The following is a 13892-nucleotide window of genomic DNA, read 5'->3' as shown; positions in this document are numbered from 1 at the left end:
TCATCTTGGCTGTTTTTGGCAGCCTGTGACTTTAGCTGCACTGTCCAATTTGGAAAGAGCTATTACAGGAGAGGGCAGATCTAAGGTGAGGAGACTACTTTCAGATTTGGGGGCTCGCAGTACAACACAGGCAAGGCTGAATTTATGAACTATACCAAAATAAACTTGAAATGCTAAAGCAGCAGTTACCATTCTAGGAACCCCATGTGATCAGCTAACAGGGATAAAGCAACTATAATTCAGTTTGATTTATGCCAGAAGGAATTTGCTGGCTAAGCAGGCAGCTCTACCCCACAACAGCTTTTCAGCATGACTCAATTCAACAGAGTGCTTCATGATAAGCACCTCCTAATAATTTTATTTACCAAGGAATGTGCATAAACACCTTGCTGAATCAGCCTAGGAGGCGAAAAAGCACTGGTGGGAACAGGATGTCTAGTCTTTCTTCCTCTTCGCTATCCTGCCACATCTCCTACAGCAAAATAAGCAGCATTTGACAAGAATGAAGACAGCAACGGCTGCACAGGTGAGCAAGAACACCAGAACATCCAGGCAGTGGTACTGGTACCAGGTGAGATGGTGGGCGGCTGGTCTCAAGTGCTTTGCTCCTTTGTGACGCATGACAAATTCAACCCAGAAGATGGCTCTGTCCAGAGGCTTGATTGGCTGATCATGATGTATCTTGGATAACCTTAGGGCATTTTCCTTATAGCTGGAGAAAATTAAAAAAAACAACAAAAAACCCAGAGATTTGTCACCAATTCCTGAAACAACCCATAACAACCCATTCAGCAACTGACAGTCTTCTTGAGGAAGGTAAACAGCCCTGCTTTTGCTTTCATCAGTGTTATTTAAATATATTTGAGACTGATCAAATCTACTAATCTACTTCTATCTGCTTGAAGCCATGAAGCTGGGTTGCAAACAGTAACAGACAAAGCCAATCTTCTGCAAAGAAAAGTTACTCAAAATTATTTCAAACACTCCTTTAAAAAAAGCAACATGAAAACATTTGCAGCATTTTTTGTTCCAGTATAACCTAAGGATATTTATAACTCAGAAGCCAAGAGAAAGAATTGTTGTGGCTGCAGACAGAGGAGACTAATACAAGTAAAATTGTCAGCCAGAGCCTCCAGAGAATTTAGACTGACAGAGAATATGGGAGGGAGACAGAGCAGAAAACTCTCAGGAGCTGCTCTGGGCTTTCCAAGAACTATTTGTCTCAAAGGGATCACAAAATGTAGTACAAGGAAATCAAATTACTGATCTCTCCTTTTTGAGAGATGCTAGTTCTCAGGATGGTTTTCATCTGAAACCCAAACTCCAACCACTCAGTATTTTTGGTGCCTGGAAGAGCCAGCAGAATTTCTCACATTAAACAGCCCAAGGTTTTAATAACCTCCTCCTGCTGTATGGCAAGAACAAAACTCACGTGGAATTGTTGATGACTGTGTTCAGTGCATTGACAAGGTCCTGCGTTGTCAGCCTGTTGAAATCCAGCTCCACTGCAGCTCCCTTGGCCCTCATGTGAGCGATGTTGTCGTGCTGGTCAGCAAACATGGGAATCCCAACCATGGGTATCCCATGGTAGATCGCTTCGTAGATCCCGTTGGTCCCACCGTGAGTAAGGAAGGCCTTTGCCAAGGGGTGGCCTGGAGCAGGGAGGGAAAGTCACGTGTGACAAAGCTGTGGCAGGCTGCATTTGCTGGGACACAAACGTAGCAAACTACCTGGGGAGATGCACTGCTAGAGAAGGGAACAGCCCCGACCCTAGGATTGGCAGAGCTGGGACACTTGGCTTCCACACATTCTTGTTTGAATGCAGTATGTGAATTGGCATGTTCCTCCAGACTAGCTCGGACTGACTTCAGCTCTTCTGCTGTTGTGCAGTTCTCAGTTTTGCATCGTCTCAGGTTCACAACAGTCCCCTGCTGCAGCCTGTCTTGGGTCAAGCATTTTCAAGACTGCAGAGGCTAAACCCAGCTGCAGAGTACACGGCTATTTTGATATTTACTGCTGCCCATGGGTGGTTCTTAGCCCTTCCAGACAATTGCCACTGGGCTCTGTAAGACAGGGCCTTTGACTTTAGAGATCCATAGAATCATAGAATAGTTTTGGTTAGAAGGGACTTTCAAAGCTCATTTAGTCCAACCCCATGCCATGAGCAGGGATATCTTCACCCAGATCAGGCTGTTCTATCGTTCTTTTACAGCCACTCACCCTAAAGCCCAAGGCAGGCTAGGAAATAAAGGCTCCAAGAGCAAACCTCAGCTGCTTAAGCTGCAAAACTGTCACCACAAGCACTATGTGGTTCTTATCACCAAATAAGCCATTTTAGTGGAAAAACAAAGGAGGAAGCAGTTTTTCCAAGGGCACAATGATCACAGATAGACTCAGGCTCACCAAGCAGGTCATTTTGGGGTATCCAGTCATAAATCCTGGTATTTGACCCCAAAGCTTCTGGCTTTTTCCCTTTGTACCGCCAGAGGACCTTGAACAAAGGAAGAGTAAGATAAACATAGTGCATGTGACATGCTCTTCTGTATTATTACATGTAATGTAGGTCTTTATCTCCAACCCACATACCTTTTCCCAGTAATTCAAATAGCTTAGGCTCCAGTTTAGCTCTTTGGTTATTATGTGCTCATTATAAAAATCACATTAAGTGATTTTTTTACTCCGGCCTATGGACGCACCTCCATGTCATTTGGTTCAGAGGAATGGAAACACCAGAACTCCCAGTGAGGAAACTGCCTCTCTGCAGAGCCCAACTTCCCAGCCATGGCACATCCAGCAGAGATGCAGATGAAAAAACTGGCTGGTCGAAACATCAAAGGCTCGCTGAAGGCAACCCAGGGTGACAAAAAAAAAACAAACAAGGCAAGCTGGTTTAGACTAAAAAGAAAATTCACCTTTTGTGGAAGCTGGCTGAGGGCTCTGGCAATGATGTTACTTTTTTCATCAGTGAGGTTGTTGACCATCGACCCAAGAGAGAATACCACAATGCCGTGTTCCCCGGAGCTCTGAACGAATTCTTCCATTTCCTAGGAGAGGCAGAAAACATATTAAGAGTAATTATGCATTGTAGATTATACAGATTTCTGTCAACAGAGAGAATAATCTTTTTAGCTTATCGAGAAGATGATCGGGGTATATGAGCAGCTCTGCTGACAGAAGGGCATTACTAAAATAGACCTGACCTTGTACAAAACAGACAGGTTGTCCCCAAGAAGGAGCATGACAAATTGATACAGGTGACAGGATGTCTTTGATTGATACAGGTGATACAGGTGTCTTTTAGAAAGCAAGTCAAGCAGCTTCAGGACACATTTCTTCCAGAGCACAGGGAGCAGGAATGGATCCTGGCAGGGGAGTGACAGGGCTGTACCCTGTGACACCCTCCCTAGCACAGCCAGTCGAGATTCTGTATTTTCCCAGAACAAGAACTTCTCATTTCACAAATCCGTGGGAAGGAGTGCTGAAAAATGGCAGGGCTTTGCAGCATCCTGATGCATCAAGTTGGTGCCATCACTTTGCTAGTCATCCATTTTCCTATTGCTTGCAATACAGCAGGTACTGCTGAGTGGCTTTTATATAAATCAGACCAATAGGTCTTCCTGATTTTTTTTTTTTTTTTTTTTTTTTTAGCTAGTGTCATGTGAAATGGAGCAATATCATCCAGAAGGGAAGAGTTATCCATTCCCCCGATTCAAGCCCTGCTACAGGGGAGAGGGAGGAAGAGTTGCAAGGTTTTTGGTTTTGTTTTGTTTTTTCAGTAAACAACTTGCATTGAAATTACCCTGTCTCCTCTAAGGCTCCTACAGGAGCAATAATGTAGACCTGAGCATGTCATGTTGGTGTCATCAATATCTGGGAGTTTCAAATGCCTCCTTAGTATTTCCAGTCAAATCAGACCATAAGCTGGAGACTGAGCATTTTACTCCCCTTAAGATGTCTTAAACTAAGCAACAGTAGAAAAGGCATTTATACCTAGTCTCTTTCTGCAAGTCTCAACTCTGCTTTGCCTGAAGAATTTGTCCCTTCATAGAGCCTTTTTGTGTTGAATGTTTCAATGTTACCACAGGCTGCAAGTCTCTATCATAGAAATGAATCTTATGAGATAGCACCTATTTTTCCTAAAATAAACACCACCTTTGGTTCGGGTGATGTCAGCTCTCATCTTTTCAGAGAGCAAGCTGTAAACCCAGCCCTCAGTTTGCACAAAGCAGGACAAATTGCTAAATAGCTCTGTGCTCCACACCGGCAGCAGAGAACCTTCTTCAAAAGTCAGCTTTCTCAGGCCACGACTTGCATGGGTGATGATCAGGGAGAGAAACAGTTTTTGTTCAGCGAGGCAGATACCCAACCAATGGCAGAACCAAGTCAGGATACCTTTGGTAACGGCTTTGCAGGCTGGCAATGAAGTCCTCCAACGAACTCAAAGTTGGGCAGGAAAGGGCGTGGAAATTCAAAATCCCAGTATGTTCTGATTAACCAGATCTCTGCTTTCCCCATTGTCTCACACAGGGTTGTGGGCCTTCCTATGGGCAAGGTACAAGGGGTTTACAACATGCACAGGAGTGGTCTTGTTTGCTGTAGATTGTGAAACAGGAGCCTTACCTTTGTCTTTTGGCACTCCCAGTCAGTGTAGTCTATCAAATCGTGCATGAAATTAAAACATGGACAAATCCAGACCTCTTCCTTGCCCTACCCTGTGTTTGGCCTTGGCAGGTTGCCACAAGGCAATACTATCTTCAAAAGGATTTTGAACCTTCAGGATTAATTAAGAGCAGCACATGAGTAAGTGGGAAACGTTTAGTTCCTGTGTTACAGAAATGCCATTCTTGTACTGCTAAACGACTTCATTACCTCAAAGTGGGTTATTACTACAAGCACAGGAAGAGAACTATCACAGAAAACTTAGTTCCAAATTAAAAAAAAAAAAATAATCACAAATCGATGATCAGCAGTCAAGGAGAAAGAAAGGTTTTAAACAAAGTTCTGTTGCATCTTTCAAATGGTGACTCAGTCGGTGGCTGCTCAGGCTACAATAAAAGCCAGGTTCAGTCAACCCTACTTTTCTTGGTGACTGGCTTATCTCCTTCCAACACATATTGAGAGAATTTGACCAAAACTAGATGCTTTCAGTGTAATTTTGTGCAACATCCAGTGTCTCTCAAAATCAATCTATGGGAAAAAAACCAAACCAAAACAAAACAACAACAAACAAACAAACAAACAAAAAACACCACACAGTTTTATAGCTTCTCATTTGGAAAAGTAACCTATTTTCAGGTACATGTTGCAAGTTGTCTTTGCAGTATTTTCCCACCAAAGTGTAACTGGGGAGTAAAAGGGTTAGAAGTGTTGGTTAATGGTTGTCCACAGCCAGACTAATGCAAGCAGGAACCAAGCAAAATAAGCAACAAAAGAAAAATTATCTGTAGGGCATCTTCTTATACTACTTGATCAGCATTAAAATTGACACTAGTACATTTTTATTATTTTAACTTAAATAGTAATGAGGCAATTAGAAACTTACTGGAGTGAATATTAAGCTTGCATTACAACTAGAGTGATAGGAAGGTGTAATTAAGTCTTAACATGGCAGGAAAACTCAAACCAGGGAAAACGGGTGCAACAGGATAAACGTCCTTGTGCTTGCTGTTGAGTTGTTATCTGCCTAAACACAGATATTCTGTGCAGGATTCAAAGTCCATTGAACTCCAAAGGTCGCTTTGATAGACTTTGTCTCGAGCATGAGCTGTACTGTGTTGGAACAGGACTTTCAGGTATTTATATAGTTTAAGGAGATTATTTCAAACTCTGGATGGTGAAGGGGAAGGTGACAGTTCTTAGTGTTTATTCTTGGAGAGTAGAAACTCAGGCTTAGCATCATGTACTAAGCAGGGTTGTAAGGCGGTACCTCCAGACAATGTACACAATGTGGACCAAGTGTGCTTTTATGGTCTGCACTTGCCCAAAGTCAGCCAGTGTTCCTAGTCAGAACAGGGTTAACTCCATCCCTGTGTTGCCAATGGAGCTGTCTCTCCAGGGCCTTACACTATGTTAAAGAATGATTTTGCCCTCCAGCCTCTATCTGCTCTATCTTAATTGCAGGAGTACCTATCATCAAAATGAAGAGCTAAGAACGGTCCTCCAAATTCCTCCATAAGTACTAAAATGGGCACACAACTCACTGGAAGAGCTGAGCAGCAGTATCGTCACTGGCAAAAATTGAAACTATGTGCCATAAAGACCATAAAAAGGAACAAGAGCAAAGCCACACTGATGTCTGTTAGACCAGACCAGACCTAAAAAAGAAAGCACAACCTCCATATGACCCAAACAGGATTACCATCTCTGCTGGCCATTAAGAAAGAATATATTGAGACAACGCCATTGAGCTCCCAAAACATTCAAAAGGCACAACCTATGCAAGAGCAGAGACCACTCAACAGCTGCCTTACCTAAGACATTACTGTAGTACCCATCCCATTCATCTTGCCAAAACTTCAAGAAAAATAAATCTGTGTAAAGGTAGAAAAGAAAGTTCTGTAGTCTTTCCTCAAAGGACATCTGGTCTGTCAGCCCATTTGTGCTAGCAGGCACGTAAGAAGGTGGGGACGGGAGCCCACCACACAGCCGCTCTGCCACGTTCCCATCAGAGAAGCGGAAGCTGTAGACAAAAGGGATTGCTAAGATCTCCGCTACGAGCTCCCCACCTAAAGCCAGGGGGTCAGCGATCAGAATATCGAACTTGGCCTGCCGCAGCTTTGCTATCAGCTGAGGGTTCATCACCAAGGTGTCACAGGTCTGCTTTGATATGTAGGAAAAGATCTCCAAGTCCTTTTTCAGCCTCTGCATTTTCTCCCAGAAATAGAGATTAGAAGCCTCATTCAGCCATAAATTGAGGAAGTCCTCCATGAGAGCATCCAGGCTCTGCTGGGAAAAGGGGACTTGCAGGACCTCAAAGGTGAAGGGGGAGGAGGTGTCTTGGTAGTTGATGAGCAGGTTGCTTGAAGCCACCAGCACAGTCACTTCATGACCCCGGTGAACAAGCTCTTCCAGTAGGACTTTCATGTTGATCCAGTGACTTGCATCAGTGGGCCAGACTACCACTTTTCCACAAAAGCCAGTGCTCCAGCAGCACATGCAGGTCCACAGCAGCCAGGTGAGCCTTGGCCCCTTCATCTCAGCAGTCTGTGTACAGCCGCAGTCTGACCAAGCTGGGAGCAATTCACTGCTCCTGTGTGCCAGCACATCAGAGCCAGCCAGTAAGTGAGATCTGCCTGGTGCCAAGCTTGGTAAGAGGGCATGTCAGAAAGCAAAACTGCATACACAGCAGGGCTAGGCAAGCAGCAAATCCTGTGCTGGGGTCTCCTCCAGTTCTTGAAATAAAGGCAATTCCTGGTTCTGCTGAGCACAAAGTGCTTTTTGCAGCATATGAGGCCCAGAAGCCCTTGCGCAGTGTTGTGGTTTAACCCTGGTAGGCACCTAAGCACAACAGTCACTTACTCATTCCCCCACAGGAGGAGAGGAAAAGAATTAGAAGGGCAGAAGTTAGAAAACCCGTGAGAAGAGACAGAGACAGCTTAATGAGCAAAACAATGACAAAAAATCCGAGAAAAGTAGTGCAAAATCAACATTTGCTGGCCACCAGCCAAACAATGGCCAGCCAGTCCCTGAGTGACAGCAGCCCTGGCCAGCTTCCCCCCACCAACTTTTTTTGCTGAGCAGATCATCATGTGGTACAGGAGGAATATGCCTTTGGTCAGTTGGGGTCAGCAGTCCTGGCTGTGTCCCCTCCCAGCTTCTGGTGCACCCCCAGCCTCCATGCTGCACACACGTTGCTCAGTAATAACTAAAACACCTCTGTGTTATCAACACTCTTTACAGCACAAATCCAAACTGTAGCCCCACACAAGCTACAATGAGGAAAATTAACTCTATTCCAGCCAAAACCAGTATGTCATATGTCTCATACCAGATCTTCAAGGTGAAGTTCCACTTGCCTGTACCAAGCGGGAACTCAGGCTGTGGAAACACTTGAGCAGCCCGTGAGACATTTCCAGCAGCTACAACATTTAGCCCAGTATTATCACTTGAGTCCAGCCTAAATTTGCTTCCTCACCCTGTAAGAACAAACCTACCTGTAAAGTCAGGTATAGTTTTTATCTCCTCACTAGGTGAAAAGTGTTCTGCAGTGATTCACAACTAGTGATTCACCTAAAACACTGCTGAAAGGAAGAAGTCTTGGTAGAGTTAACTCCAGCATCAGGCTGCTGCCAGAGAGAAAAACAAAGCGAGGAGCACTGATTTGCGTCTTAAATGCCAAACCTCACATTTTACAGTTAATAAAAAAGCCAACACAAAATCTAAGCAGGCCTGAGACTTACACAAGGCATCAATGAACAGTGCTCCTCCCAACACAAGATTTTGTAGCCTCTGCCAAATGTGATAATAGTAGGATTTCCTGACAACTTAGTTTTCACAGCAAAATTACATCATACTAGTGAAAAATAAATAAAAATGTAGAACCTCACATTAAAATAATATCAATTTTATCTGTCCAACATTTATATTTATCCTGCTTCCTTTAAACATAATAATAAATACTTCAAACAAAAATGTGAAAATACTTATACAACTATAGGAAAAAATAAACACAGCTAACTTCTAACACTTCTTTTAAATATTATTAGAAAACCAACAAGCCCTGACTCTGCTGAGGGCCTTCTGTCACTGCAAATTTGGTCTCAGTTGTATCCACTTTTCCTGGCATGCAGGGTCATTTGCTCTCCCAAGCCTTTAGTAGACCAGAGGAAGCCTTTACGTTTCCTTTCCAGCTGAGCCAGGGAGTGAGAAGGGTGCTGTGCGGAAATATAAGGTAGTATTGCTATGTAGTTTTCCATTTTTAATTTCTATTTCAAAATTTTTAATTCAGTAGTAGTGTTTAGTGGGTGTGTTTCACTTTTCTTTGTCCTGATTCATGTATGGCCATGACTCATGAGTCCTGTTTGCTGTGGCTTTAGCAGTGTTTTACCTACTCCAAAGATATCTGTATGGACTTTGTTTTACCAGTGTAAATAAACAGGTAAGGCTTGTATTTAACTGGATCATTTGATTTCGCACAAGAATTCTGGAGAGCGAAGAGTTCAGGGATATTTTAATTATAATTTGTGCCTTCACTCTTAAGTTCTGAGAACTTTAGTGTGTACAGCAGGTGTAATATGTGGAAATAAGAGCAGCCTTACCTAAAACATCACTGTAGTATTGATCCCAGCTTCCCCAGAGAACGTAATGGTACATCATATCCAGTATGGTGTAGGTAAAGGTGTTTTTTAGCCTCTCCAGGAAGGACATCCTATCTGTTAAGTGGCTGAGGGTGGCTGGGACGTAGGAAGGAGGTGCCGGGAGTGCCCCACAGTGCCGCTCCACCGTGTTGCCTATGGAGAAGCGGATGGTGTACACAAAGGGGATCCCCAGCTTCTCAGCAACCAGCTCCCCACTGGGCACCAGTGGGTCTATCAAGAAAACATCAAAGCCGAATGTCCTCAGCCTCTCCAGCAGTGCTTTGTTCTTCAGGACTTCATCACAAATGATTTTGGTTAAATTCTCCAGCTTGTACATAATTTGAATTGCCTCGTAAATACTTTTCCAGGCAGGTAGTGTTCTCTCCTTGTAAAAGAAGAAATAAAAAGTTTCTTCTAGTGATGCAGCCATCTCCTCTTTGGTGATCGGCACCTTAACCACCTCAAACTGGAAAGGTGAGGGTTGAGTGGGGTCGAGGATGAGGAAGCACGAAGGCAGCAGCACGGTCACTTGGTGGCCCCGCACCACAAGTTCCTGGAGTATGCAGTCCATGTTGAGCCAGTGGCTGTTGTCAGCTGGCCACACCAACACCTTCCCCCCAGACCCCCAACCCAACACAGCCAACAACCACAGCACTGTCACCTCCTTCCCAGCCATCGCCAGCCCTGTGTGAAAGTGTCCCTGTGGGCTGACTTCACACTGGGCTGGGCCTGTGTGATGCTGCCTTCTTCTGGTGTGAAATCCCGTCCTGGATAACTGTGTCTTTCCCTGGGGTAAAAGGGTGGCTGGGGCCAGCCGATGCCATCTGGTGGTCAGGAATGTGTTGAAGCTGGAAGATGGGCTTGCTCTGGAGTAGCGGGGAGAGCGGTGAGCCTTGTGGGGCTTGGTCCCAGAAGGGTTGTGTCCTGTTGTGCCTGTCTAATTATGGTCTCTGTGGGTTTTGGGGTTTTGTTTTTTGGTAGAAGATGTGACTTCTCCTCTGTGTTTCAAAGAGAGGATGGACATGTTAACCCACCGTGTGGGCATGCTTAGCTTTATAAAGCCACTGAGTGTCAGTTCATGGTGTGCTTAAGATGGTGATCCAGGGATGCAGCTTACAAGTTTGTCCCTGAAGTGAATGAAACTCCATGGTAGGTGACTCCAGTATCAAATCATACTCTCCTCATATGAACTTACATTCTCCAGAGCATGCATCACAGGAGGCCAGGGCTGGCAGGTGATGGTGTGGACTGTCCTACCTGCTACTAGGTGCCAAAAATGCACAAGTGCAGCCTGAAAATCTGTTAAACAGTTTTACTGGTGGTCAATACTTCTGATGTGCCTCTAAGAAATAATGTAAGCCCTCTTCACTGTGCCCAAAACCATCACTGCTGGGCTCCTGTGGTGTTTGCTGTTTTCCTAATCATGTTGTTGTGCCAGGTTTTTCCTTCTGTGCTGCCTAGAGCATCCTTTCCAGGGTGATGGAAGCAGCTGGGCTGTGAGACAACGTGAGATACCTCCTCGGCTGCAGACAGGCCAACAGCTTGGTGTACTTGTGGAGTCCTGAAGCCTGCAAGTGTTTGCAGGCAATTGAACCTGGTGGGATTTGGAAGTGCTCCTTTTTTCCACAAGTTCAATGTGAGGTTAGGAAAAAGGGCCTGCTGATCACATGTGACTCATGCTTACCTAAATACCTTTTTCTGTGTATTTACTCAAAACAGGCTGGAAGAAAATCCTGTGACGAATGACTTGTTGCTTTCACTGTTTGCTCATGGGTGGAGGGTATATTTTAAATAAAACGGGTTTTGTGTGGAGAGGATTGGTTTCATATGCCCAGGGATGGAAGCGGAGTCTACGAAGCCACCATGCATTTCAGTATTGCTATGGAGGGTGGCAGGGTTGGCTTGTAATTCACCAGCCCTCCCCTCCTTGTCACAGTAATCTGGAAAGATGAGTAAAGCAGACACTTGAGGGCAAATATGTGAGCTTTCCTGGCTGAGGCCCCTATATAGTGTGGATGTTGCTGCAACCTCCACATTTAAAAAAAAAAAAAAAAAAAAAAAGGTGAATGTCAAATCCATCAATGGAGATGACCACTGATCCTTGTCTCGATACAGTGGCATAACAGCACAGCACCCTGCCAGGGGGGTGGTTGTGATTGATGGACCCTGGTGGCTCATTCCTTTTTCCACATATAATGACAAATTTCTTGCTGGCCTCCCTCAGACCTTGACTTTGCAACCCTGCCAATTTCCTACCTCTGCAGGTTTTGAGGCTGTATAGAATCATGTTGGTTGGAAAAGACACTCAAGATCACAAAGTCCACCCATTAACCCAACCAAGGCACTAACCTGTGTCCCTGAGAACCTCATCTCCACATCTGTTCAACCCCTCCAGGGATGGTGACTCCAGCACTGCCCTGGGCAGCCTGTTCCAATGCCTGACAACCCCTTCTGGTAAGAAATAGTTCCCAATTTCCAATCTAAACTTCATTTGGTGCAACTGGAGACTGTTTCCTCTTGTCCTACTGCTTGTTACTTTGGAGCAGAAACTCACCCCCTGCCTCTCACTCCAACCGCCTTTCAGGCAGTTGCAGAGAGTGAGAAGGTCTCCCCTCAGCCTCCTTTTCTCCAGGATGAACCCCCCAGGTCCCTCAGTTGCCTCCCATCACACTTGTGCTCCAGCTCCATTCCCTTCTCTGAACTCACTCCAGCACCTCAAGGTCTTTCATGTCTGCAGGGCCCCAAAACCAACCCCAGGATTCAAGGTTCGACCTTCACCAATTCCCAGTACAGGGCACAGTCACTGCCCTGGGCCTGCTGGCCGCACCAGTGCTGGTACAAGCCAGGATGCTGTTGGCCTTTTTAGCCACCTGGGCACACACTGGCTCATGTTCAGCCATTCCTTGACCAGTGCCCTCAGGACTGTTTCTGCTGGGCAGCTTTCCAGACGCTCTTCCACAAGCCTGTAGCGTTCATGGAGTTGTTGTTACCCAAGTGCAGGACCCGGCACTTAGCCTTGTTGAACCTCATGCAATTGACCTCCTCAGGCCATCAATTCAGCTGGTCCAGATCCCTCTGTATGGCCTTCCTGCCCTTCAGCAGATCAACACTCCCACCCAATTTGGTGTAATCTGCAAACTTACTGAGGGGGCACTTGATCCCCTTGTCCTGATTATTGATGAAGAGATTAAACAGAACTAGCCCCAGATTAATGAGAAGTGAAGCAGCAGAAGGCTTACCTAGGACCTTGCTATAGTAGACATCCCATTCTCCCCAGTAGCTCTGGAAAACGTAGTCTTGCAGGTGATAAGACAAGATGTTTTTTATTCTCTGGCTGAATGACATGCTGTCGGTGAGCTCAGACAGGGCTGCAGGTGTGTAGGACGGTGGGGTGGGGATCTTCCCACAGTGCCTCTCCAGGGTGAAGGCCGGGGAGAAGCGCAGTGAGTAGATGAAGGGGATGGCCAACTTGAGAGCCACAAGTTCCCCACAAGGGGTCACGGGGTCTGACAGCACCAGGTCATAAACAGACTCTTGCAGACGGGCCATCAGCTCTTGGTTGGTTACCACCGCATCGCACATCAGCCTGTTCATCTGGTTCCAGTTTTTTGATAGTTTTCCCAGCTCCTTGTAAAACTGCCAGAAGGTCAAGGTGGTTGGCCTGTTATCCAGCCACAGTGCCACTACATGCCCGATCAAGTTCTCAACGGTGTCTGTCTCAAAGGGCACGTTATAGACCTCAAACTTCTCTGTGGCCTCAGCAGGTTTAATGAAGAGGGAAGCATTGGACACCAGGATGGTGACATTGTGCCCGCGGTGGATGAGCTCCTGTATAATTATCTTCACGTTCAGCCAGTGACTACCTTCTGTTGGCCAGACCAATACCTTCCCACAGGAGACAGGCCCTAGGAGAGTGACCTGAAGAAGGAGCAGCTGGAGGTATTTCTGAGAGCTGGTGGCTTTTGTGGCCATGGTAGGGTTAAGTGCTAGATAACCCAGGAGTATCTCTTTCCAACTGGGAACACTCCACCTCTGTGTGCAGATGGTTCTTTAAAAGCACCTTGAGCAAAGGCAGGAGTTTGCAGCTGCACAGGTAGGGTCTTTCAAATCCACATTTGTTTTTGGGTCTGAAAGGACAAAAAAGGATGGTTTGTGTTAACTTTTCCCTTTTTGCCTTCTACCTTGTTAGTTTTCCCCTGAGATAGCTCCTTTCCTTGGGTAGAATTGTAGAGTCCCAGGATAGTTTGGGTTGGAAAGGACCTTCCAAGCTCATCCAGTCCAACCCCCTGCCATGAGCAGGGACATCTTCACCCAGATCAGGTTGCTCAGAGCCCCATCCAGCCTGGCCTGGGATGTCTCCAGGGATGGGGCATCCACCACCTCTCTGGGCAACCTGGGCCAGGGTCTCACGACCCTCAGTGTAAAAAATTTCTTCCTCATGTCTAGTGGAGGGGTGGCAGCAATCTCCACTGATGTCAGAAGTCCCTACTGACTTCAGGCTCCTTGCTTTCCATGAGAAGAATTTAATCCTTTATTTTTTTTATACCTTTTGTAGTTTTTACTCTGAAGAGCAAAACACTTATCATGGAAATGAAA

At 45.6% G+C, this 13892-nt stretch overlaps 1 protein-coding gene across 1 annotated transcript; it reads right to left on the bottom strand.

Moving 5' to 3' along the window:
* Positions 1-435: 435 nt before the first annotated feature.
* On the bottom strand, positions 436-13268 carry LOC309439089 (UDP-glucuronosyltransferase 2A2-like; the record flags this gene model as incomplete). The annotated part of the gene is made up of 6 exons (XM_082051218.1): positions 436-712; positions 1433-1652; positions 2404-2491; positions 2913-3044; positions 4393-4541; positions 12536-13268. 6 exons carry the CDS (start codon positions 13266-13268, stop codon positions 436-438), a joined length of 1599 nt encoding a protein of 532 aa, XP_081907344.1.
* Between the last annotated feature and the right edge of the window lie 624 nt (positions 13269-13892).

Source organism: Streptopelia decaocto (assembly GCF_964273445.1).
Source record: "Streptopelia decaocto genome assembly, chromosome: 4".
Lineage (NCBI taxonomy): Eukaryota > Metazoa > Chordata > Aves > Columbiformes > Columbidae > Streptopelia > Streptopelia decaocto.
The sequence above is the reverse complement of the archived record's forward strand: the minus strand, read 5'-3'. Positions and strand labels throughout refer to the sequence as shown.